At 41.8% G+C, this 25,814-nt stretch overlaps 1 protein-coding gene across 1 annotated transcript in view; it reads left to right on the plus strand.

Moving 5' to 3' along the window:
- Nucleotides 1–14,461: 14,461 nt before the first annotated feature.
- Nucleotides 14,462–25,814, plus strand: part of PIK3AP1 (phosphoinositide-3-kinase adaptor protein 1) — a 113,998-nt gene continuing 102,645 nt past the window's right edge. Inside the window, exons 1-2 of the mRNA XM_067024944.1 lie at nt 14,462–14,618; nt 21,665–22,081. Of these exons, the coding sequence (XP_066881045.1) occupies nt 14,606–14,618; nt 21,665–22,081 (430 nt within the window). The 5' untranslated portion in view covers nt 14,462–14,605. The remainder of the gene's footprint in view (nt 14,619–21,664; nt 22,082–25,814) is intronic.

The following is a 25,814-nucleotide window of genomic DNA, read 5'->3' on the forward strand; positions in this document are numbered from 1 at the left end:
TCCATTTCTGTTTTGTGAATAAGTTCATTTGTATCATTTTTTTAGATTCCACATATAAGTGATATCATATGATATTTGTCTTTCTCTGGCTTACTTCACTTAATATGATAATCTCTAGGTCCATCCATGTTGTTACAAATGGGATTATTTCATTCTTTTACCATATTTCTGATATATTGCTGTGATGTTTTAGCATTCCTTACAGAGTGGTATCTCAGGCAACTGTCCAGCTGATCTATCTCTTTACTGGGCCCAAGATGCTAGTGATTTTAGATCTGACAATAGAGGAGTAGCTCTATTGGAACAATCCTACCACAGGTAGCGTGATAAACTCTGGAAAAAACAAACAGAAACAGCAAGTACCTAAATGCTCTAGAGAGTAACAGGAAGCAGGCAGACACTGAAGGGAGTCAACATTTAGAAGGGAACAGCACTGGGTTTCTCAGTTTTATGGCTTTTTGCCAGAGAGCCGGCCCCAGTCTGTGCCCTGTGAGGCAGCTAAAATTCAGGTAGATTATACACAGTCGAACTGTTTTTGTTTTCTTTAATGAAATAAAGTTTTTTTAAAATTTATAATAGATACGGTTACAAGGAGGCTTAGATAGGCATAAATGACTGTTTAATTTCCCCCCAAATCAACAGGCTCAGCTAATATGTTTGCAGCATTTCACTGTTGCTCTGTATCCACAAGTTTATTTCATCTATCAACTTCTTTTTGGTGGAGGCAAGCATGCATTGATTTATCTGTTATGCAGCAGTTGTTTATGAGAAACCCTTATAGGAGCCGTGAGTAGCTATGGACTTTACTATTAGTAGAATCAAATAGATAGCAAATATTTTGCTATCTGCCACTGATCAAGAATAAAAAATCAGGGCTTCCCTGGTGGCGCAGTGGTTGAGAGTCCGCCTGCCGATGCAGGGAACACGGGTTCGTGCCCCGGTCCGGGAGGATCCCACATGCCGCAGAGTGGCTGGGCCCGTGAGCCATGGCCGCTGAGCCTGCGCGTCCAGAGCCTGTGCTCCACAACAGTGGGAGGCCCGCGTACAGCAAAAAAAAAAAAAAAAAAAGAATAAAAAATCAGGGAACAGAAATGTCATGCTATAATTTCTGATAGACTATTAAATATTTAGAAAGGTGTATTAAAAATAGAGTTTACATATTTAAGGATAGAGTCACAAATCGTGCATGTATGTGAAATGGATTAAGCTACTGGCAGATTGCTGTGTGAAATAAGAGCTCAGATTCTTACATCAAATGCAGTATATACCAACAGTTTCAATTGCTTATTAATAAACAATATCCACATAATAGAGCTCATCGATATTTGGTAGTAGAGATACAGTCAAACTGTTTTGAAGACTCAGAGGATACAGCAGCTGGAAAGGGAGGGGCATTGTCTCAGAAAGGAGAGAGCAAGAGAGGGGAGCTCCAAACCCTACCCAAACTTCTGCTGACTCTTTTTTTTTTTTTTTTCTTAATTTAGCCAATGCTCCAAATTACTATGTGATGACACCTTTGACTCTATAGACCATCTACCAAGACAATATTAGTTGGCAAAAGAGATGATTTTAGATGGTACATGGACAATGCATTAAATGACATTTAATTACATAGTAAGAAAATTATCCCCTTCAATTCTCTTTTCATCCTTGAAGTTAAATCAAACAGAAAGTTTCATTCTGGTGCGGGTGTGACTTGAACCCCTAATATCTGCTAATCTCCCTTTTCAAAGGAGAGTTGGCTGCAGGCTAAGGACCTTCCAGCATTTGTGTTTTCTTGATTTTATGGCAAGGGATACTGTTTTCCCATTTATGGTATTCATATAAGGCTTTCATTTTAAAATAAACTTAAGTAAACAAATGACTCAAATAAAGCATTAAAAGTAAATAAAGCAGGTGAAATGCAGCCATGACAATATTTGTGATGGTGTTTTCACATGATTGAAGTTTGGGAAGCACTGTCCTGATTCTTCTATTTTGAGACTTACTTTAAAGCAATGGTTTTGGCAAACATTGAGATACTTTGTGCTCTTATCACAAAAATTCTCAACTTCCCTTCCTAGGCTGGGGACTCACCTGGGATGGAGTTTTCATCAAGTCATACAGAAGGGAGAAAAATAATTCAATTTAAATTTGTTTTTCCTGAAATCATACTGTTTCTACTTTTTTGGTGTTAAAATCCTCTTCCTGGGCTTCCCTGGTGGCGCAGTGGTTGAGAATCCGCCTGCCGATGCAGGAGACACGGGTTCGTGCCCTGGTCCGGGAAGATCCCACATGCCCCGGAGCAACTAAGCCCGTGAGCCATGGCCCCTAGGCCTGCGCGTCCGGAGCCTGTGCTCCGCAACGGGAGAGGCCACAACAGTGAGAGGCCCGCATGCCGCAAAAAAAAAAAAAAAAAAAAAAAAAAATCCTCTTCCTTTCTTGTGAAATGATAGTGATAATATTGATAGATTTTGTTTTGCTTTTTAATGTCCTTACCTAAAAAAAATTTTAAGATTGGAAACAAAAAAATTGTACTGATTCAGAAAACACAACATTTGGGTGCATTGCTCGTCTCTCTCTTTTCACGGTATGATTCTTCTCAGTCACCTAGCAGTCTTGAGTATTTCAGGAAGGGTGATATGGTCTGCTAACTCTTGAACTATATCTATATGTGGCTGACTCTGTGCAGCCCAGCTAAGGGCAGTTTGAATCCAGGTTAAATAACTCCCTACTTTAGAAAATCACTTTTCAGAGGCAGAATAGAACTCAGAGTCTCTACAAGTATCTTTTACAATGTCTAGGGTACCATCCAGTATTACTAGGCACATGAAGAAATAGGATGGGATCCCCATCAGGAGAAAAGGCAGTCAGTGAAAACTGACCCCAAGATGTAGTACATGTTGAAATTAGCAGACAAGAGTTTTCAAACAGCTATTATAACTATATTCAAGGATGTAAAGAAAGGCACACTCAAAGTGATTGAACAAAGAGAAACTATCAGCAGAGAATTGGAAATTTTAATAAAGAATCAAATTGAAATGCAAGTATTTTGGAGACAACAGCAGAAAGAATAAATGCAAGTACTTGCATTTTCTCCTTTCCTGATTACTTGCATTTATTAGCATTAAAAGCATTTTGGAGACAACAGCAGAAAGAGTCAGTGAACTGACTATAGATCAATAGGAATTATTCAATCTGAAGAAAAAAGACTGAAAAAAAAAGTGAACAAACACTTAAGTGCCTATGGGATAATACCAACAGGTCTAACACATGTGTTAATGGAATCCCAGAAGAGAAGAAAAAAAGAATGAGGCACAAAAAATATTTAAAGAAATAATGGATGAAATTTCCCCAAATTTGGTGAGACACATAAAATTACAGACTCAGGGGGCTTCCCTGGTGGCGCAGTGGTTGAGAATCCACCAGCCGATGCAGGGGACACGGGTTCGTGCCCCGGTCTGGGAAGATCCCATGTGCCGTGGAGCGGCTGGGTCCGTGAGCCATGGCCGCTGAGCCTGTGCGTCCGGAGCCTGTGCTCTGCAACGGGAGAGGCCACAGCAGTGAGAGGCCCGCGTACCATTAAAAAAAAAAAAAAAAAAAAAAATTACAGACTCAGGAAGCTTAGTTGACCTCAAGCAGCATAAATACAAAGAAAACCACACCTGAGCTTATTATAGTCAAGCTGCTGAAAACTAAAGATAAAGAGAAAATATGTAATTTAAGATAATTATTAATATGTAATTATTAATATAATGTAATATAATTATTACATTTAATGTACTTAATATTATGTAATTATTAATATGTAGTTCTACCATTTTATTATTTATTTACTGTTTGTCCCTTCTGTATTTTGCTCTTCTGTTCCTCCTTTCCTGACTACTTGCATTTATTAGCTATACTTAAGGATTCCTTTACAATTTATTTATTGACTATTTAGCCATACATTTAAAAATTAACTTTTAGTGGCTGTTTTAGGGATGAAAATATACTGTGCATTCTTAATTTTTTACAGTCTGCTTAGAGTTGATATTTTACTGCATCTCATAAAATTTAAGAAATTTGCCACTATTTAGAACCATTTACTCTCCCCTCAGCCCCTTACTTTATGTTATAGTTGTCATAGAGATAACATCTACATGTTTGTAATGTGTATATCCACAAGCAGAATCTGCTTTCTGACCATAATGGATCTAAATTAGAAATTAACAACAATAAGATAGCTTAAAAAAACCCAAATAGGGCTTCCCTGGTGGCGCAGTGGTTGAGAGTCCGCCTGCTGATGCAGGGGTCGCGGGTTCGTGCCCCGGTCCGGGAAGATCCCACATGCCACGGAGCGGCTGGGCCCGTGAGCCATGGCCGCTGAGGCTGCGCGTCTGGAGCCTGTGCTCCGCAACGGGAGAGGCCGCGACAGTGAGAGGCCCGCGTACCACACACAAAAAAAAAAAAACCCAAATATTTAGAGAAGAACTCACTTTTAAATTACCCATGGCTCAAAGAAGAAATTACAGGAGACATTAGAAAATACTTTGTACTAAATTATAATGAAAATAGAACATATAAACATTTGGGAGATGCAGCTAAAGTATTGAATGGGGGAAATTTATAGCTTTAAATATTTATATTATACAAGATGAATGGCCTAAACTCATACTAAGTTCACAGACACCCCAAAACACACCACTGGATGTAGCTCAGGTCACCAGAGGGACAAGATTCAGCCCCACCCACCAGAACACAGTCTCCAGTGCCCTCCCACCAGGAAGCCTACACAAGCCACCAAACCCACCTCACCCACTGGGGGCAGACACCAGAAGTAGGAACTACAAAACTGCAGCCTGAGTAAAGGAGAACCCAAACACAGTAAGTTAAACAAAATGGGAAGACAGAGAAAGATGCAACAGATGAAGGAGCAAGGCAAAAATCCACCAGACCAAACAGATAAGGAGGAAATAGGCAGTCTACCTGAAAAAGAATTCAGAGTAATGATAGTAAAGATGATCCAAAATCTTGGAAATAGAATGGAGAAAATACAAGAAATGTTTAACAAGGACCTAGAAGAACTAAAGAGCTAACAAACAATGATGAAAAACACAATAAATGAAATTAAAAATACTCTTGAAGGAATCAATAGCAGAATAAGTGAGGCAGAAGAATGGACAAGTGACGTGGAAGATAGAATAGTGGAAATAACTGCTGCAGAGCAGAATAAAGAATGAAAAGAATTGAGGACAGTCTCAGAGACCTCTGGGACAATATTAAATGAACCAACATTCGAATTATAGGGGTCCCAGAAGAAGAAGAGAAAAAGAAAGGGTCTGAGAAAATATTTGAAGAGATTATAGTCAAAAACTTCCCTAACATGGGAAAGGAAATAGTCAATCAAGTCCAGGAAGCACAGAGAGTCCCATACAGGATAAATCCAAGGAGAAACATGCAAACACACACATTAATCAAACTATCAAAAGTTAAATACAAAGAAAAATATTAAAAGCATCAAGGGAAAAGCAACAAATAACATACAAGGGAATCCCCGTAACGTTATCAGATGATTTTTCAGCAGAAACTCTGCAGGGCAGAAGGGAATGGCAAGGCTTATTTAAAGTGATGAAAGGGAAAAACCTACAACCAAGATCACTCTACCCAGCAAGGATATCATTCAGATTCAACAGAGAAATTAAAACCTTTACGGACAAGCAAAAGTTAAAGAGAATTCAGCAAACCAAACCAGCTTTACAACAAATGCTAAAGGAACTTCTCTAGGCAGAAACACAAGAGAAGGAAAAGACTTACAATAACAAACCCAAAATAATTAAGAAAATGGTAATAGGAACATACATATCGATAATCACCTTAAATGTAAATGGATTAAGTGTTCCAACCAAAAGACATAGACAGGCTGAATGAATACAAAAACAAGACCTATATATATATGCTGTCTACAAGAGACCCACATCAGACCTAAGGACACATACAGACTGAAAGTGAGGGGATGGAAAAATATATTCCGTATAAATGGAAATCAAAAGAAAGCTGGAGTAGCAATTCTCAATCAGACAAAATAGACTTTAAAAAAAGACTATTACAAGAGACAAAGAAGGACACTACATAATGATCAAGGGATCAACCCAAGAAGAAGATATAACAATTGTAAATATTTATGCACCCAACATAGGAGCACCTCAATACATAAGGCAAATGCTAACAGCCATAAAAGGGGAAATTGACAGTAACACAATCATAGTAGGGGACTTTAACACTCCACTTTCACCATTGGACAGATCATCCAAAATGAAAATAAATAAGGAAACAGAAGCTTTAAATGACACATTAAACAAAATGGACTTAATTGACATTTATAGGACATTCCATCCCAAAACAACAGAATACACTTTCTTCTCAAGTGCTCATGGAACATTCTCCAGGATAGATCATATCTTGGGTCACAAATCAAGCCTTGGTAAATTTAAGAAAATTGAAATCGTATCAGGTATCTTTTCCGACCACAACGCTATGAGAGTAGATATCAACAACAGGCAAAAAACTGTAAAAAATACAAACCCATGGAGGCTAAACAGTACGCTACTAAATAACCAAGAGATCACTGAAGAAATCAAAGAGGAAATCAAAGAATACCTAGAAACAAATGACAATGAAAACACAATGACCCAAAACCTATGGGATGCAGCAAAAGCAGTTCTAAGAGGGAAGTTTATAGCAATACAATACTACCTCAAGAAACAGGAAAAATCTTAAATAACCAACCTAACCTTACACCTAAAGCAATTAGAGAAAGAAGAACAAAAAACCCCCAAAGTTAGCAGAAGGAAAGAAATCATAAAGGTCAGATCAGAAATAAATGAAGAAATGAAGAAACAATAGCAAAGATCAATAAAACTAAAAGCTGGTTCTTTCGAATTTGGGTCATTTCTTGAGACGTGGATGGACCTAGAGTCTGTCATACAGAGTGAAGTCAGTCAGAAAGAGAAAAGCAAATATCGTACATTAACGCATACATGTGGAACCTAGAAAAATGGTACAGATGAACCGGTTTGCAGGGCAGAAATTGAGACACAGATGTAGAGAACAAATGTATGGACACCAAGGGGGGAAAGTGGCAGGGATGGTGGTGGTGGTGTGATGAATTGGGTGATTGGGATTGACATGTATACACTGATGTGTATAAAATTGATGACTAATAAGAACCTGCTGTATAAAAATAAATAAATAAAATCTGGTTCTTTGAGAAGATAAACAAAATTGATAAACCATTAGCCAGACTCATCAAGAAAAAAAGAGAGAAGACTCAAATCAACAGAATTAGAAATGAAAAAGGAGAAGTAACAACTGACACTGCAGATATACAAAGGATCATGAGAGATTACTACAAGCAACTATATGTCAATAAAATGGACAACCTGGAAGAAATGGACAAATTCCTACAGAAGCACAACCTCCCGAGACTGAACCAGGAAGAAAGAGAAAATATGAACAGACCAATCACAAGCACTGAAATTGAAACTGTGATTAAAAGTCTTCCAACAAACAAAAGCCCAGGACCAGATGGCTTCCTAGGCGAATTCTATCAAACATTTAGAGAAGAGCTAACACCTATCCTTCTCAAACTCTTCCAAAATATAGCAGAGGGAGGAACACTCCCAAACTCATTCTACAAGGCCACCATCACCCTGATACCAAAACCAGACAAAGATGTCACAAAAAAAGAAAACTACAGGCCAATATCACTGATGAACACAGATGCAAAAATCCTCAACAAAACACTAGCAAACAGAATCCAACAGCACATTAAAAGGATCATACACCATGATCAAGTGGGGTTTATCCCAGGAATGCAAGGATTCTTCAATATACCCAAATCAATCAGTGTGATACACCATATTAACAAATTGTAGGATAAAAACTATATGATAATCGCAATAGATGCAGAAAAAGCTTTCAACAAAATTCAACACCCATTTATGATAAAAACTCTCCAGAAAGTGGTCATAGAGGGAACTTACTTCAACATAATAAAGGCCGTATATGACAAACCCATAGCCAACATCATTCTCAATGGTGAAAAACTGAAACCATTTCCTCTAAGATCAGGAACAAGACAAGGGTGCCTACTCTCACCACTATTATTCAACATAGATTTGGAAGTTTTAGCCACAGGAATCAGAGAAGAAAAAGAAATAAAAGGAATCCAAATCAGAAAAAAAGAAGTAAAATTATCAGTGTTTGCAGATGACATGGTACTATACGTAGAGAATCCTTAAGATGTTACCAGAAAGCTACTAGAGCTAATCAATGAATTTGGTAAAGTAGCAGGATACAAAATTAATGCACAGAAATTCCTTGCATTTCTATACACTAATGGTGAAAAATCTGAAAGAGAAATTAAGGAAACACTCCCATTTACCATTGCAACAAAAAGAATAAAATACCTAGGAATAAACCTACCTAAGAAAACTATGAGACCCTGATGAAAGAAATCAAAGACGATACAAACCGATAGAGAGATATACCATGTTCTTGGATTGGAAGAATCAACATTGTGAAAATGACTATACTACCCAAAGCAATGTACAGATTCGATGCAATCCCTATCAAACTACCAATGGCATTTTTCCCAGAACTAGAACAAAAAATTTTACAATTTGTATGGAAACACAAAAAACCCTGAATAGCCAACGCTATCTTGAGAAAGAAAAATGGAGCTGGAGGAGTCAGGCTCCTTGACTTCAAACTGTACTACAAAGCTACAGCAATCAAGACAGTATGGTACTGGCACAAAAACAGACATATAGATCAATGGAACAGGATAGAAAGTCCAGAGATAAACCCATGCACTTATGGTCACCTTATCTTTGATAAAGGAGGCAAGAATATACAATGGAGAAAAGACAGCCTCTTCAATAAGTGGTGCTGGGAAAACTGGACAACTACATGTAAAAGAATGAAATTAGAACACTTCCTAACAAGAATAAACTCAAAATGGATTAAAGACCTAAATGTAAGGCCTGACAGTATAAAACTCTTAGAGGAAAACATAGGCAGAACACTCTATGACATAAATCACTGCAAGATCCTTTTTGATCCACCTCCTAGAGTAATGGAAATAAAAACAAAAATAAACAAATGGGACCTAAGGAAACTTAAAAGCTTTTGCACAGCAAAGGAAACTATAAACAAGACAAAAAGACAGCCCTCAGAATGGGAGAAAATATTTTCAAATGAAGCAAATGACAAGGGATTAATCTCCAAAATATACAAGCAGCTCATGCAGCCCAATATCAAAAAAACAAACAACCCAATCCAAAAATGGGCGGAAGACCTAAATAGATATTTCTCCAAAGAAGATATACAGATTGCCAACAAACACATGAAAGAATGCTCAACATCATTAATCATTAGAGAAATGCAAATCAAAACTACAATGAGATACCATCTCACCCCAGTCAGAATGGCCATCATCAAAAAATCTACAAACAATAAATGCTGGTGAGGTGTAGAGAAAAGGGAATGCTTTTGCACTGTTGGTGGGAATGTAAATTGATACAGCCACTATGGAGAACAGTATGGAGGTTCCTTAAAAAACTGAAAATAGAACTACCATATGACCCAGCAATCCCACTACTGGGCATATACCCTGAGAAAACCATAATTCAAAAGAGACATGTACCACAATAGTCAGGTCATGGAAGCAACCTGAATGTCCATCAACAGATGAATGGATAAAGAAGATGTGGCACATATATATAATGGAGTGTTACTCAGGTATAGAAAGAAACGAAATTGAGTTATTTGTAGTGAGGTGGATGGACCTAGAGTCTGTCATACAGAGTGAAGTGAGTCAGAAACAAATACCATATGCTAACACATATATATGGAATCTAAAAAAAAAAAAAAATGGTTTTGAAGAACCTAGGGGCAGGACAGAAATAAAGATGTAGATGTAGAGAATGGACTTGAGGACATGGGGAGGGGGGAAGGGTAAGCTGGGACGAAGTAAGAGAGTGGCATGGACATATATACACCACCAAATGTAAAATATATAGCTAGTGGGAAACAGCCACATAGCACAGGGAGATCAGCTCAGTGCTTTGTGACGGCCTAGAGGGGTGGGATAGGGCGGATGGGAGGGAGGCGCAAGAGGGAGGGGATATGGGGATATACATATACAAATAGCTGATTCACTTTGTTGTATGGCAGAAACTCACACAACATTGTAAAGCAGTTATACTCTAATAAAGATGCAAAAAAACAATAGTGACTCCAAAAAAAAAGATGAATGGAATAAAAAACAATGGCCAAATATTCAACCTTAGGAAACTAGATAAGAGCAAAGGGAACCCAAGGTAAATAGGAGGAAGGAAATAATAAAGAGCCCAAACCAATGAAGTAGAAAACAAATGACAGAAAAATTAAAAGCAAAAGCTGGTTCTTTGGAAAGACCAATAAAATTGATAAACATCTATTTAGACTGATAGAGATCCAGAGAGCAAGACTGAGAGATTGAGAGAGAGAGAAGGAGAAAAGACTCCAATGACCAATATCAGAAATAAAAGATGGGCTATCATTACAAATTCTATAGACATTAAAAGGATAATAAGGAAATATGAGTGACTTCATATCCACAAATTTTTAAAACTTAAATTAAATGGACAAATTCCTTGAAAAATACAATTTACCAATACTGGACAAGATGAAATGTGAAACATGAATAGCCCTATGTCTTTTGAGGAAATTGAACTGGCTAGCTAAACCTGACAAAAGAAAATTTAGGCTTGGATAGTTTTAGTGGTTAATTCTATTAAACATTTAAGAAAGAAATAATACCAGTTGTTCTCTATTAGAAAATAGAGGGGAAAGGAATACTTCCAAACTTGTTTTATGAGGCCAGATTAACCCTGATACTAAAAACTAATAAAGACATTACAAAAAAGAAAATTACAGACCAGTATCCCCCATGAACCCAGATGCAAAAATCCTTAACAAAATATTAGTAATTTGGCAGCATATAAAAAGGATGATACATCATGACCAAGTGGGGCTTATCCGAGACATCCAAGGTTGATTTACCTGTCTGGGAGCTTATGGTAGATTTATGGGAAATAACTACAAAGTTGAAACATCAGATTAAGGAAAGAATTTTCTACAGTTGCTTTCTTTTACTAATAGGGGAAAGAAATACGTGGTCAGATATAGCTAAAAACCACCAGACTAGGAATCAAGACTAGAATTCTAATCCTGGTTCTGCCTCCAACTCAATGTATGATATTAGAAAGGTCACTTTGCCTCTCTTGGCCTTAGTTTCCACATGGGTCCAATAATGACCTCTTAGGGTCTTTTCCAGCTTTAACATTCTAAGAGTGTATGAGGCCAAGTCCTAAACTTTTTATCACAGCTGCCTAAACTTTCTGCTTCAGCACCTCAGAAGGAAGAAGTAGAAAACGTGCAAGATATGCTTTCATGCACAAGTGAAGGCACCATCTGTGTGAGACTTGAAGTGCCGAGGACTCAAGGGGGACCCCTCACTTGAGAGCACCCAAGTATCCTCAGGAAGTAGTTTTAATTTACTCTCAGAAGTCATCTATTATGTCATTGTGCCATGGAAAGACCATGGACATTGGGTTTAGACTGAGTTGGGTTTGAATCATAGTTATACTAACTATTGACCCTTAAAAAACTAACATCTTTGAATCTTAGTTTCTTTATCTCTGAAGCGGAGATAACACCTATGATTCAGAATTATTGTGAGGATTAAACTGAGATAGCATAAGAAAGTTCATGAATTACAGTTGATGCTCAATAAATGTTAGCTTCCATTTCCATATCAGTAAAGAATTAGGTTTAGTTACATATAGCAGAATACACAAATAATCATGGCTCTAGCAAGACAGAGATGTGTTTATTTCTCTTTCATGTAAAAGAATTCGAATTTGGGAACCCTGGATTTCATATGGAAGCTCCATGGTCAGTAGGGAACTAGATTCTGCCCATCTTTGTTCTCTACTGTCCTTAGTGTGTGGCTTCCGTTCATGAGGTCACCTCAAAATCTAAGAAGGCTGTTGGATCTCCAGCCATCCATTCACATTCCAAGAAGTCACTAAAAGAGAGAGAGAAAGGCAAAGGGATATCAGGCAGCAGAATTAAGCACACCGTAGAGAACTTTTTTTGGATGCCCCAGCTAATGACTTCCAGTTACATCTTGTCAGCCTCCTCCTCCTCATCTTGTCAGCATCTTGTCGCAACAGAGGCTCGGGGGTGGAATCTTTTAGTGGGGCACATTGCTGCCTCCAGGTGTTACTAAGGACAATAGATATTGGGTGTACAACCAGCAATCTCTACAACACTCCTTTTTCCTGTTACTAAGGTCACTTTTGGTTTGGAGATCATGGAATTGGCATGGAATAGCTGGTGTGGCTTCTGAATCACAACGCACGACAGGAGAGTCTGCTCTTGTGTAGCACATGGATTTGAATTCAAAATCTAGCTTTGATAAAATAAGTGACCATGGATCACGCAAAATACCTTTTTGGAGACTTCGTTTCTTCCCCTGTAAAATGGGATCATAATAATATGCCTACCTCACAGTTTTCAGGTAAAGATTCATGAAAGTTGAATAAGTGACAGCACTCTGAGCAGAGTTGGCCACATAGCAGATGCCCAACATTTCGTTTCTCTGAACCTGAGGTCCAGCCTGGAAATGGGCACTGCCATCGCTCAAAATGGCCCAAGGAGACAAGTGGCAGAAACTTTATGAGGAGTGGCCCTTTTGGTAGGTAGGGAAGGAAGCTTGCAAGAGGGCTAGGCTTCTAGGTTTTGTCTGCGAAGCTACTTGTAATTGCGGAAAACTATCAATATATGTTCTATTAAAGAACAGTATAGGGCTGTGACAGTGCATTGATAGGGGGCTGGGGATGGCTAGCGGGTATGGCTAACCTGGTGTGGAGACCAGAGAAATCCTGAGCATGAGAACAGGTATAAGGTAGAGCAGGTAGCAAACTCATCTTCTCTTTCAGAATTCCAGGTCTGTGGTAGGCAGAGTAATGCCCCCTCCAAAGATGTCCACATCCTAACCCCCTAGATCCTGTGAATACGTTGTTACACAGCAAAGAAGAACTAAGGTTGTAGGTGATATTAAGATTGCTAGTCAGCTGAACTTAAAGAGGCTTTCCTGGATGATCTGTGTGGGACCAATGTAATCGCTAGAGCCTTTAAAAGTGGAAGGCAGAGGAGACAGAGAGAAATCTGATGAGGGAAGCAGGGTCAGAAAGATGTTATGTTGCTGGCTTTGAAGATGGAGGTGGGGCATGAGTCAAGAAATTGTGTAATTTTCTCCAGAAGCTGAAAAAGGCAAGGAAATGGATTCTCTTCTAGAGCCTCCAGAAAGGAACCAAACCAGGACGACACCTTGATTTTAGCCCAGGGTGACTCATGTTGGACTTCTGAAATACAGAACAGTGAGAGATATTTGTGTTATCTTAGGCCACTAAGTTTTGTAGTAATTTTTGTTATGGCAACAGTAGAAAACTAGTTGTCGGCCTGAACCCTGATATTTCCATTTTAAAATACAGTTCATTCCTTTCCACCTGCGCTGGAACCCTATCTTTCCGTCATCTCTGCTGTCTGGACCCATCCCCTGGACCTGCATCGTGGAGGATTCCAGGGTCACAGAGCTATTCAGATCCATTAGAGGAGCAGCAAAGGGGAGAAGACGCCGGCAGGTGAGTGCGAGGGTTAAGGAAGACCTCTAGCTCTGGACTCAGACAGGCCTGGTATGGAACCTCGGGGAGCATTTACTCTCTCTGGGAGTCTGAGCAAGGGATTTGGTTTGTTTCTTCAGCGCTAACTCGAAGACAGCGATAGGTGCTACCTCAAAGGCATAAAAAGCAATGATAGCTATACCATGCATTCATCATAAGAGATTATCATTATCGTTCATGTGCCATCAGGAAACCAGGTCCAGGGAATTCAGGCAGGTCACTGGAGGGTAATCAAGGGCAACGCCAAGCGCCCAGGGCCAGGTGCCAGGGAAGGTGCCTCTTCCCCTTCCTGCCCCCTCTCTTTCCTGCTGGGGCAGCGGCTTAGGGAGAAAGCCCCAGGGGATGGGGAGATGGCTTGGCCAGCTGTGCTCAGCCTCCGCCCCAGGTCACAGAGGCCGGGCAGCTAACCCTTCTCCCTCCTTTCTCTCTCTCAACGCTCCCTCTACCTCAGGCTGCCCTTTGGTGGCCCATCCGGCTGTTTTCACGGGGTGTGGGACGCACGAAGCCCCCTGCCTCCTACCTACCCTGAGTGAGCGATGGGGAGAGCGGGGGCCGCGCGGGGAGCTGGCCGACGGCCGGCCGGTGGCGGTGGGGGGGCGGTGTTCTCACTTCCCCTCCCCAACGGCCTGGGGTGCAGGTGCCGCGGGCCGAGCCCCGCCGGCGGGGCGGGCCCTGTGGACACGCCCTCGCGGCAAGTCCTCGCTGCCCGACGGGAGGAAGCGCCAGAGCGGCGGCTGGTGTTGCGCGGAGCCGCGCGCCCCTCCCGTTCCGCGCCAGGGACGCCGCCGGGCTCGCTCCGGCCCCGGGCCCCGCGCGCAGCGAGCAGGGCACGGAGGACTGCGGCCGGCGGCATGGCAGCCTCAGGTGCGTAGGCCGGTTTCTCCTCCGCCTCTCCTCCGCCTCCCCTCCGCGCGCCCTCTCGCCCGCCGCCTCTTGCCGTGCGCTGTACCCTCTCGAATCCGGCTGCTTCCTCGGCGTAGCATCTGTGTTCTTTCTGTTCTTTTCTCTGTTCCTTGTGGCAAACCTCCCACCCCAACTTTCTCACGTTTCCCTTCCCAGCCTGTTGCGCGATTTTCTTCAACCCCTGCCCGACCTTCCCCTGTCCCCTGTCTTCTAAGTCTCCTTTTCTCCCTCCAGCACTGGCCCGAGCTTCTGAGGGTCGATCTCCCTGTTGTACTAACTCTGTGAACCGAGCGTCAAGTTTAAAGTAGGTGGAGAGCCGACTTGTCTCTCGGCCGGTGAAATGCTTCTCTTCGGGTCCCATCGGGCCAATAGAGGGAGCTCAGACTGTCCGAGGTTGGAGATGGGCCCTTGGGCCACCTTCCTAAGCCCGCTTCCTCTACCCTCCTGGGCTTTGTTTTTGTCTAGAATTTCCATAGGACTCTAGGAACACCATTCCTTTAGCTTTACTTTTCTTATGTCCTTTGCTGAACTTTGGGGACTGGGGAGAGGTGGAGGTGACTGGGTAATCGACCCATCGAAAGGTGCCAAGAGTCTCTTCCCATTAGCCCTGGGTTCCCTTCTGGTTCATGGGCGTGTACGCTTGGCAAGTCACTCACTCACTGAGATACAGGACAAACATGGCAATGATGATGAGAATAGAGACAATTAATGAACACTAACTATACAATTTAATGGACAATGTGCACCTAAATATATCCTCAGTGGTGACCAGGACACCCTAATCTGTGCTCTCAAGGAGTTTATAGTCTGTGAAGGCAAGCAATAAGTAAACAGGGAATTACTAGATGAGAAGATTAGAGTTACCATGTTTGCAAATGGGTTTACTTGTATTTCCCCAACCCATCTTACGATGTTATAGTAGAGATAACATGTGGAAACAGGATGTAAAAGCTTCTTGAAAAATAAAATATAGTTGGCTGGGAGAAGGTGCTGTTCTTGGAGAAATTGTGGGCAGATGCTAGAATGAAGAGCCAGCTCTCCCCAGATCCCCTGAGCCTTTCTAATGGTGCTTTGGAAGAAAAGGCCAATGGAGACAGTTAGATTTGGTGACGCAGGCTCATTATTTATGGGAAGTGGGAAGCTAGCTAACCTTAGCCTCCTGGCTCTCTAGCTGGGCTCTGGAGGTTAGAAGAACCTGTACTGTGAATAAGGTAATAGTAGGTTTATAGTCCACACATTCCATTCGGAAGTCAATGCGGAGTTATCTAGAGGGAATCAATTCATTCAACAAATACAGGGCTTCCCTGGTGGCACAGTGGTTAAGAACCCGCCTGCCAGTGCAGGGGACACGGGTTTGAGCCATGGTCCGGGAAGATCCCACATGCCATGGAGCAACTAAGCCCGAGCACCACAACTACTGAGCCTGCGCTCTAGAGCCCGTGAGCCACAACTACTGAAGCCCGCGTGCCACAGCTACTGAAGCCCACTCGCCTAGAGCCTGTGCTCCGCAACGAGAGGCCACTGCAATGAGAAGCCTGCACACCACAACGAAGAGTAGCCCCCGCTCACCGCAACTAGAGAAAGCCTGCACCCAGCAATGAAGACCCGACGGAGGCAAAAATAAATAAATTAAAAAACAAAAACAAACCAAATACAGTCACAGTTCTAGGTGTCAGGTGTATATTTAGTAAGTAAAACAGACATAAGCCATGACCCCATGGAGCTTATGGAGCAGTGGGGGAAGGCAGGCAATACAGTTAATAAGGAAAGTACATGATATGATAAGTGCAGTGGAAAAACAGTAGAAGGGTAAAGTGGGTTGGGGTTATACTTTTAAAGGAGGCAGCCAGATTAGGCCTCACAGAGAAACGGGCATTGAGCAAAGACCTGAAGGAGGGCGGGGGAGGAGTCATGTCGGGGAAGAGTGCTCTAGTCAGGCGAACAATAAATGGGTGCCCGTGATGTATTTATGGAACAGGGAGCAGGCCACAGTGGCCACAGTAGGTGGGTGATTGGGAAGAAGTAGGAGATAAGGTCAGTGAAGCTCCCGCCTCCTCCATTGCTAGGAACAGGCCCTGGGCTGTCAAGTCCAGGAAACAGCACACTTTGGGCAGAGGAGGCAGAGAAAACCACCCTGATCCAGTGTCCTATGTGCATTGCCCCCCAGTGGGCACGGCCAAAGGGGCTAGAAGGGTGTGCTCCTATCCAGAAGGGGACTCATGCCCGGTGGCCAAACCTGGGGCTCTTTATGGGCTCTGTAGTGCCTTTGCAGATGTCTGTAAAGGGTTAGAGCTGTCAAGCTTTCTTGCCATAAACGTCCTCTGTGGTGAGTCACCACTCCAGGGACTGCAAGTGGGAGTTGGGCCTCTGGAGTCCCCGGGACTCCCTGAGGTCTGGAAGTACCAGGACCCACAGTGGCAGGTCACAGTGGTGACAGTGGTGAGAGCGTCTCTTGCCAAAATGCTGTAGTCTCTGGAGTCATCCAGGCCACTCTTCTTTGTGGTTTTCCTCTTCTTCTCCTCTTCCTTTGCCTCTTTTTTCCTTTCCTCCTCCCCCTCCCCCTCTCCCTCCTTCCCCTCCTTCATCTTCTTTTAAATAGTTTTATTGAGATGTATTTCGCATACCATACAATTCATCCATTAAAGTATACAATTCAATGGTTTTTAGTATCCTCACAGATATGTGCAACCATCATCACAGTCAATTTTTTTTTTTTTTTTTTTTTTTTTTTGCGGTACGCGGGCCTCTCACTGCTGTGGCCTCTGCCGTTGCAGAGCACAGGCTCCGGACGCGCAGGCTCAGCGGCCATGGCTCACGGGCCCAGCCGCTCCGCGGCATGTGGGATCTTCCCGTACCGGGGCACGAACCCGTGTCTCCTGCATCGGCAGGCAGACTCTCAACCACTGCGCCACCAGGGAAGCCCATCACAGTCAATTTTAGAACATTTTCATCACCTCAAAAAGAAACTCTGTACACTTTAGCCATCACCCCCTTGTTCCCTCCTTCTCCCTAGCCCTAAGTTCTACTTTCTGTCTCTGTAGATTTCCCTATTCTGAACTTTCATATAAATGGGATCTTATAGTATGTGACTAACTTCTTTTGTAGCATAACGTTTTCAGGGTTCATCCAAGTTGTAGCATGTGTCAGTACTTCATTCCTTCTTATGGCTCAATCCTGTGGTCTTCTTCAGTTCCCTTCCACTGAAGGGTAAGTGTTAGTCTTTTGTTTTTTGAAAGGCATATTTGCTTGTGGAAATCAAGGGGAGTCTTGGCTCCCTGTCTTTGAAAGAACTTGGGAAGCAAGGTAAAATGAAATGGAATCAGCCTATCCTGGAATAGTCTCTAGGCTCCTGATGACATCTCTTGTATTTACTCCTGAGAGAGAAGAGAGAGAAGCCATAAGTGATTTTCCCAAGTGGCCAAGCCTGGTTGAGTGAAAACCAGAATCCTTTCCTCCATGTGTCAGCCTCCAGGTATTTGAAGAAAGCTCTCATACCGTTTTCTGCCCACTTTCTCCAAGGCTTCTCTTATCTCCAGATCCTTCTACCGTTCCTGGATTTATTAGGATGAAAGGGCTTGAAGGGACCTTTAATTTTTTGTCATCTTAACTTCCATGTGATCCTTGAGGTTCCTCAGTACTCCTGCCAAGTCTCTAAACTTGAAACCTTCAGAGTCTGGAAGCTCCTCACATTAATTGTTTCCAGATCTCTCCCTATCCAAGTCACCTTCCCTATCTCACACCCCTCTTCAGTACGGTGCCCAGATTCAAACACGGGCTCCAGGATGGATGAACGGAGTGCCAGACTAAAAAGTGGTCTGGGCTGGGTAGATTGAGAAGCTCCGACGCTCTTCTTCTCGGTTCTCTTCTCAGGTGGATTTTGAATCTTTTAAAGGAACTTCTCTTTTGGTCACTGTGTTTCTTACCACCACCATCACTCCCTGTTGCCACCAGCCAGCTCCTGCTTCTACTGTTATCCATTCCTTTCTCCTTCTATAGCCAAACCTGGTCTTTAAGCTCCACAAGGACAAAGACCCTTCCTTATTTCTGTCTAGGATTTATGGACTCCTTGTTGATTCATGTACTTCCTTTCTCTAAATAAACAAACAACAGTGAGAGGAATGATTTGGCACATGTGAAGAAGTGACTTATGGTTAAAGGAAGGGAATTCTGCTTGAAGAAAGGGGTGCCCCCACATATGAGAGAGAGTCCCTGACAAAGCATTTAGTCCTGTGTTGTTACCCAGAAGGTTGTGGAGGGACTTTAACTTACACTTTGGACTTTTCTACAACTTCCCCAGCTTTCAGTTTCAGCAGCAGAGCAAAGTTCAGGGAGGTGATAGATTTTGTTGTCCTCATTTACATTGAGGAAAAATTTGTTTAGATATAGTATATTGGTCTGAAGTCACACCATGAATTGGTGACCAAGTAGGTTGCGATATTAACTAGTCTGAGGTACTAACCACTTCCTTCTCAAGTACTGGCATACCTCGTTTTATTGCACTTGGCTTTATTGCACTTTGCAGATACCACGTTTTTTACAGATTGAAGGTTTGTGGCAACCCTGCATCGAGCAAGTCTATTGGCACCATTTTTCTAACAGCATTTCCTCACTTCCTGTCTCTGTGTCACATTTTGGTAATTCTTGCAATATTTCAGACTTTTTCATTATTATTCTATTTGTTATGGTGATTTGTGATCAGTGACTTTTGACTATTGCAGAAGGGTTATGACTTGCTGAAGGCTCAGATGGTGGTTAGCATTTTTTAGCAATAAAGTGTTTTTTAATTAAGGTATGTACAATTGTTTTTTAAGACACAATGCTCTCACACAGTTAATAGACTACAGTATAGTGTAAACATAACTTTTATATGCACCAGGAAACCCGAAAATTTGGGCGACTTGCTTTTTTGTGATATTCACTTTGCTGGGGGTGGTCTGGAACCAAACCTGCAATATCTCTGAGGTATGCCTGTACTTTTGTTCAAAGGGGGTTGAATTTAACACTGGAACCTCAGAAATGAGACATTTTCAATAGGTTTTCCATTTAGAAGAGGTTAAACCCTTAAGCGCACTTTATTTAAATTGTATTTTTAAACTTTTATTTTAGAAGTTTTAGATTTAAAGAAAAATTGGGAAGGTAATACAGAGAATTCTCATATATTGCACACCCGGTTTCCCCTATTATTAAGCTTTAAACTTTCCTTGATGACTAGAGGTCTTTAATGAGCAGCAGGTATCGCAATGTGCTGTTAACAGAAGCCTACTGGAAGCCTATTGCGTTTTATATTAGTACTGAATTAGGGGCTCCAAAAGAGAGAAACTCCACATTTCTGTTTTATTTACTATTTTTAAAGATTTGGTACTGTCATCCTGGGGGATATCAGAACTGTGTTGAGTTTACATTTTATATGTCATTGTTTTAACTTTGAATATGGTGATGGATGGGGGCAGGAAAGGGGGTTCCTTTCATGATCTTTTCAGAACTGAGAAGCTCAGGTCTTGCCCCACTCCTGCCTCTGACCTTTTGGCCAGGAACCATTCAGCTAAATGTGGCCCAGGGATGGCATGTAATTGTGATAATCCACAACTTAGATGACTCTTGTTTGACAAAATTCCAAGCTTCCTTCTCTACGTGGGAGGAAGGATCCCTATCGCATTGTAGATGTATGGCTACTTCTCTGCGCTCACCCCTTCCAAATCCCTTAGAATAATTCATTGAATTAGTGGGAGATGACGACCCACAACAGTGGTAACCGTTATAAGAGCCAAGCATCTTTGAACTTTGATAATGGGAAGATAAGAGTTATTGCTCATAAGATTCTTGACAGAATTCCTGATGGGAGGCAGCAGGTAGATTGGCAAGAGGACTGGATAAGGAACCAGGGGACAACCTGAGTTTCAGTCCTGGCTCTGAACTAATTTTCTGAGTGTGAATTTAAGCAAATTCCTTTATCTTCCCAGATGAAGTATTTCTTTTATCTGTAAATGAGGAGTTTGGGCCAAGTGATCCCCCAAAGACCTTTTTAATTCAGCACTTCTCTGAGGCTTTGGACTCCGTTTCTGGCATTTGTGCTTTATTAGAGGAAGAAGAAAGCCTATGTGACAGACCATATATGGCAAGAAACACCTTTACAAATGGTATTGTGTAGGTCAACATGTTAATTCAACCATGGTTACTTTTACATTAATGCCTTGTTTATATTAATGTGAGGATAATGACACCAGCTACCAATCATTGAGGGCTTACTATACGTCAAGCACTATGCTTAGCACTTTACATGAAACATCTAATTTAATTTTCACAAAACACTGATAAATATTGCCTTTATATTTCCACTTACAGATGAATAAATGAGGTTTAGAAAATTTAAGCAAATTGCCCAAGGTTGCACAGCTAATACTTCAGAGAGCCAAGATGCTAAGTCTGGCTGCCTGATTCCAGACCTGCGCTTGTAACCACTGTATTTGGGAAAGAGCTAGGTTCTGGGATCAAACTGCCTGAGTTCAAATTCTGACTCTGCCACTGCGGCTTTTGGGTAAATTACTTAACTTGCCATACCTCAATTTTCTCATCTTCAAAATCAGGCTAATAGTAGTACCTACCTTAGAAAGTTGCTGTGATGATAAAATGAGTTTGGGAGGCAATAAGGTTGGACAAGTGTCTGGAACATAGGAAGCTCGATATAAGTGCTTGCAGTTGCTATCATCATCTTCATCATCATCATCATCCTCTATTGCATCAGCTGTGGGGAGAAGAGCATGCCAGCAGAAGCAATAGCTTATGCAAAGATCTGAAATGGCATGGTTATGTTTGGGCAAAAGCAGGGAGTCTGGAATGGTTGGAACACAGACTGCAAGTGAGAAAGAAGTTAGACAGGTAGGCTGGAGGCAGACGGTGAAAGATTGTGGGTGCCAGGCTCCTCGTCTGGATGGTATATCTTGCAGGTCATGGGAAGCCCTAGTAGGAGCAGGCGTGTTAACATGTTTCTGTGCCTCTTTCTTGCTCAGGGATGCTTGTAGGATGCGACATCCTCATCATTTACAGCTCGGATGCCGAGGAATGGTGCCAGTACCTCCAGGACCTTTTCCTGTCCTGTCGGCAGGTCCATAGCCAGAAGATGCTGACTTATAGGCTGGGCCCCAAGACCTCCTTCTCAGCCGAGGACCTGAGCTTCTTTCTCCGCACACGCTGCATCGTGGTGCTGCTGTCTGCGGAGCTGGTGCAGTGCTTCTGCCAGCCGGCCCTGCTGCCCCTGCTGCAGAGAGCCTTCCACCCTCCACACCGTGTGGTGCGCCTGCTCTGCGGGGTGCAGGACAGTGAGGAGTTTCTGGACTTCTTTCCAGACTGGGCACACTGGCAGGAGCTCACCTGTGATGATGAGCCCGAGACTTACGTGGCAGCTGTGAGGAAGGCCATTTCTGAAGGTAAGGGTCTCTCCTGAAATACAGATATGCAAGCCCTGGAAAGAAAGACCCATCCAAGTCCTAGACATTTCAGGCGAGACATTGTCGCGTTAACATTAGTCATTGCTATTACAAGCTGAACCTGGACCTCATTATGCTAAGAGCCCCAGTCATACTTACTGGTTTAGGGCAGCCTATTTCTGGGATGGGATAAGGATAGAGTAGGTCTCCTTGACTGCAGGAAAGAAAGATGACACTTCCCCATGGGTTTTGTGCTAGGATAAGCAAGCCCTCTTTCTAGGACTTTCTACACCTTGGGAGACATTGGACACAGGTTCCAGCCTAGAGGGCAGTGCGGGTGGGAGACTGAGACTTAGTTTGGTGGGGTGTGAGGAATACAACTGCCAACTTTCCTGCTTGCAAGCCATTTCCATTTTATCATCAGGTCACCTGAAGATTTTGGTTGAAAAGGTGTTGCTTTTGGATAACATGTTTATAGAGAAATACCTCCCTTCTCTATTTCCTGCCAGCCTAGTTTCTGTCTTTTGCCCTGTTTCTCCTTTTAAAGTGGGAAAATTCCGATCCTCTCTGGCGGGGCTAATGACTTCAGTGGCCCCAGGAAGTGTGACATATGCTCTGATTAGCAGTAACGGAAGATGTGCTCTGGGATGGATGCATGTCACGGCTTTTCTTCCTCTTCTTGTTTTCTAATTTTGCCTCACTGTGGGCTATGAGCATGCTATGTGTTTATCTTCTATTCTCTTGCCTTTGAGCTCTTATATACCTGATACCAGCAAAGAAGCCTGGAAAATTATGGGGCGATGTAACTATGCTCAGTTATCCCTGGTTTGACTTGGGTATTAATTTGGCTCATCTGCCCCTGTCTCATTTAATGAACTGAATCAAGAATTTACAAATTCTTAGCTCCCTAGATGCTTTTATCCCAGGAATGGCCTGCTCTAAACCAATAAATATGACCAGGTCACCTAACATAGTAGCATCCCAGGTCATTTTGTAATATAAATGACTAGTGTGAGCATAGAAGATGTCTCACCTGAAATACCTGGGACCTGGATTAGTAATTTTTCCAGGGTTTGCTTATCTTTACTTTGGAAGGACACGAGGATAGAAAAAGCACATAATTCATATTTGCATGGTTGCCCTTCATTGCTTTGAGGGGGTCTGCTGAAACTTACAGAGAAGCGAGTTGCAACTAGTTGTTTCTGAGGATGGGCTTCTGTCACTGCTGAGGATGAGCTTATGATCTGGTGGGCAGGCTGCTGTGACCCACCTGCCAATCATTCAGAGTACCATGGATGTATTGTCACTGTACTGGCATCTCATGCCGTGTGCGCTACCAGATTGTTCTTTAAAATACTACAGTGGTATTATTTTAAAAAATAGATGGTAAAAGGAATTCTTTGAATATCGTTTGGATGAGCCCAATGTTCAGATGCCTAGGTAAGTGGATCGCTTATAATATTTTACTCTTCACTAATAACTCTGGCTCAGTGTGCTATGAGCCTTTAGCTTCAAGTGTTTCAGAAGGAATGAAGTGTTTCACAGTGGTGTTTCTGTTTTGAGAGCACATAACCTCTCATCAGAAAGAGATTATTTTCATGGGAGATTAAAATAAGCTGCTTAGTGGAAAATCTCTGTAGTTCAGAATCAATGGATATGTAGGGACAAGTGGAATTATAGGAAAAAGAGTAGGAGGAAGGATGGCTTATGCCTCCAATATCATTTTCTTATCTGGTATTAGACTTGCAAATTTGGGGATTAGAGGTCTCTGTGTGTGCCAAGATGGCTTGGGTTTGCTTTGGGAGTGTCCTGTTGGCCCAGTAATGTGGTGCAATATCTCTGATTTTTGTGCTGAACAAGCTTTCTTAAAAAACCCAAGACTCAAAGTCTGGCGTTGTAGCAAAAATGAGTAGTGACACTCTATTGCTTGGCTCTGCTGCTTACTAGGTGCCCAATCTTAGGCAATTTATGTAGCCTCTTTGAACTTCAGTTTCCTTCTCTGTAAGAGGTGGGATTAGACCGGATCTAAGACACTTTCCACAGCTGATAACCTAGAGTCCCCTAGGCCAGAGAGTCTCAAACATTTTTGAAGCACCACTTTCTTGCCCCTTTTCATACCTGCTTTGACTCCCAGGAAGTTTAGTGCTAAAACAGTGTTTAAAGACAGTATTATCCCTACACTAGGCTTCTGGTATGATTATGTCCTTGGTTACAGTCTCTACAACTTGCAATTATTCATTTTAATATCCCTCTTGTACACATGAGGTTTTCCTAAGACACTTCAAAATAAAAGCAAAAAATAAAATTTTCATACACCCCACTATACAAGCTGCTCCAGTCCTATGAGAAATAAATACATGAAACTTGTTTCTTTGACTTTCTCTGTTAAAAAAATTCCACTGGGAAATGTAATAGAAAATTGATAATGGGAATGAGCTAATGGTAGGGACAGTAATTGTGGGGTTACCGATTGTGGGGCTATCAAAAGCTACAGGGAGACAAATTTCAGGCATCTTTCTAACAATTAGAGCATGCAAAGATGGGATGAGTAGCCTTTGGAGGTGATGAGTTCCACATCACTGGGAGTATGCAAGCAGAGACTGCATGTGTGGTGTAAAAGGAATTCAGCTTTGGAACCATGATTGGACCATGTGACCTTTACAACCTTTTGATCATAAAATTCCCTTACCTGAAGCTTCTCTTTTTTTTGCTAGAAAAACATTTCTATTCTGAATTCAGTCTTCCTCCTTCACCATATCTCCCTGGGGTTTCTAACTCCCAACTGAAGAAATATTGGTCATGTTTCTACCATGACCCCAGCAGACAATAGCAGGAAAAAAGACTTCAATTCATAATCTACGTAACGCTTGAAAATAGTAAAGTGCCCAGAATATTTATATTTTTTTTTCTTAATTTTAAAATAGTTTGTGAGAAAACATGATGAAATAAAATTTATATTTTAAGGCAGGGTAAGAAAAAATTAAACATAAAATTCTCTCTGTTTGTTTGGACCTTATCCCTCCTTCCCTAATGTGCAGTGTGCATCTGCATTACACATTAACCAGAGCTCCTCAAAGATGGGAGTGCTTGCTCAACCGTAAAGATCAATTTTTTTTTCTTTCTTCTGACACTAGCAGTGCAACTTCTTAAAAGAGTAGTGTTCTTTCCCAGCCCTGTAGGGGGTCACGGTGACATGCTGCTTACTTTGTATATGTCTACCTGGACCATTTATCCTTGGTGAACTTTATGTAAAATATCAGTATGTCATTTTGATGTATGATCCTTTGTTTTAGAAATGTATATGACTGTGCCTTCAACTTCTAACAGGCAGAACAGTTCTCAGAGTTTTCTGAGAATCTGCTTCCTGGGATATAATCCTCAGTATGGCTCAGATAAAATTCGCTTTTTGTCTTCTTAACTTGATAATTAATTGAATTTTTGTCAACAAATATTACTATTTAATAAAATATTCGTTGAGACCATTTAAAATTTAGGCTAAATTTTAGACCATTTAGAATTTAAAATAAGGCTTAAAGATCAAAAGCTTTAGAAAGTAGAGCTGGTGATGGAAGTAGTTATTCCAGAAGCTTGGATTGAATGTGATTACAGGCAGTGAATTACACTTTCTCTTGCTGCTGTGTTATCTAAATAAGTATCAATACTTATCAAACTTTAATGTGGGCAGGAGGACCTGGGATTCTTGTCAATATGCAGATTCTGCCTCCATAGGTCT

This window comes from Kogia breviceps, chromosome 2 (genome assembly GCF_026419965.1).
Source record: "Kogia breviceps isolate mKogBre1 chromosome 2, mKogBre1 haplotype 1, whole genome shotgun sequence".
NCBI classification, from domain to species: domain Eukaryota; kingdom Metazoa; phylum Chordata; class Mammalia; order Artiodactyla; family Physeteridae; genus Kogia; species Kogia breviceps.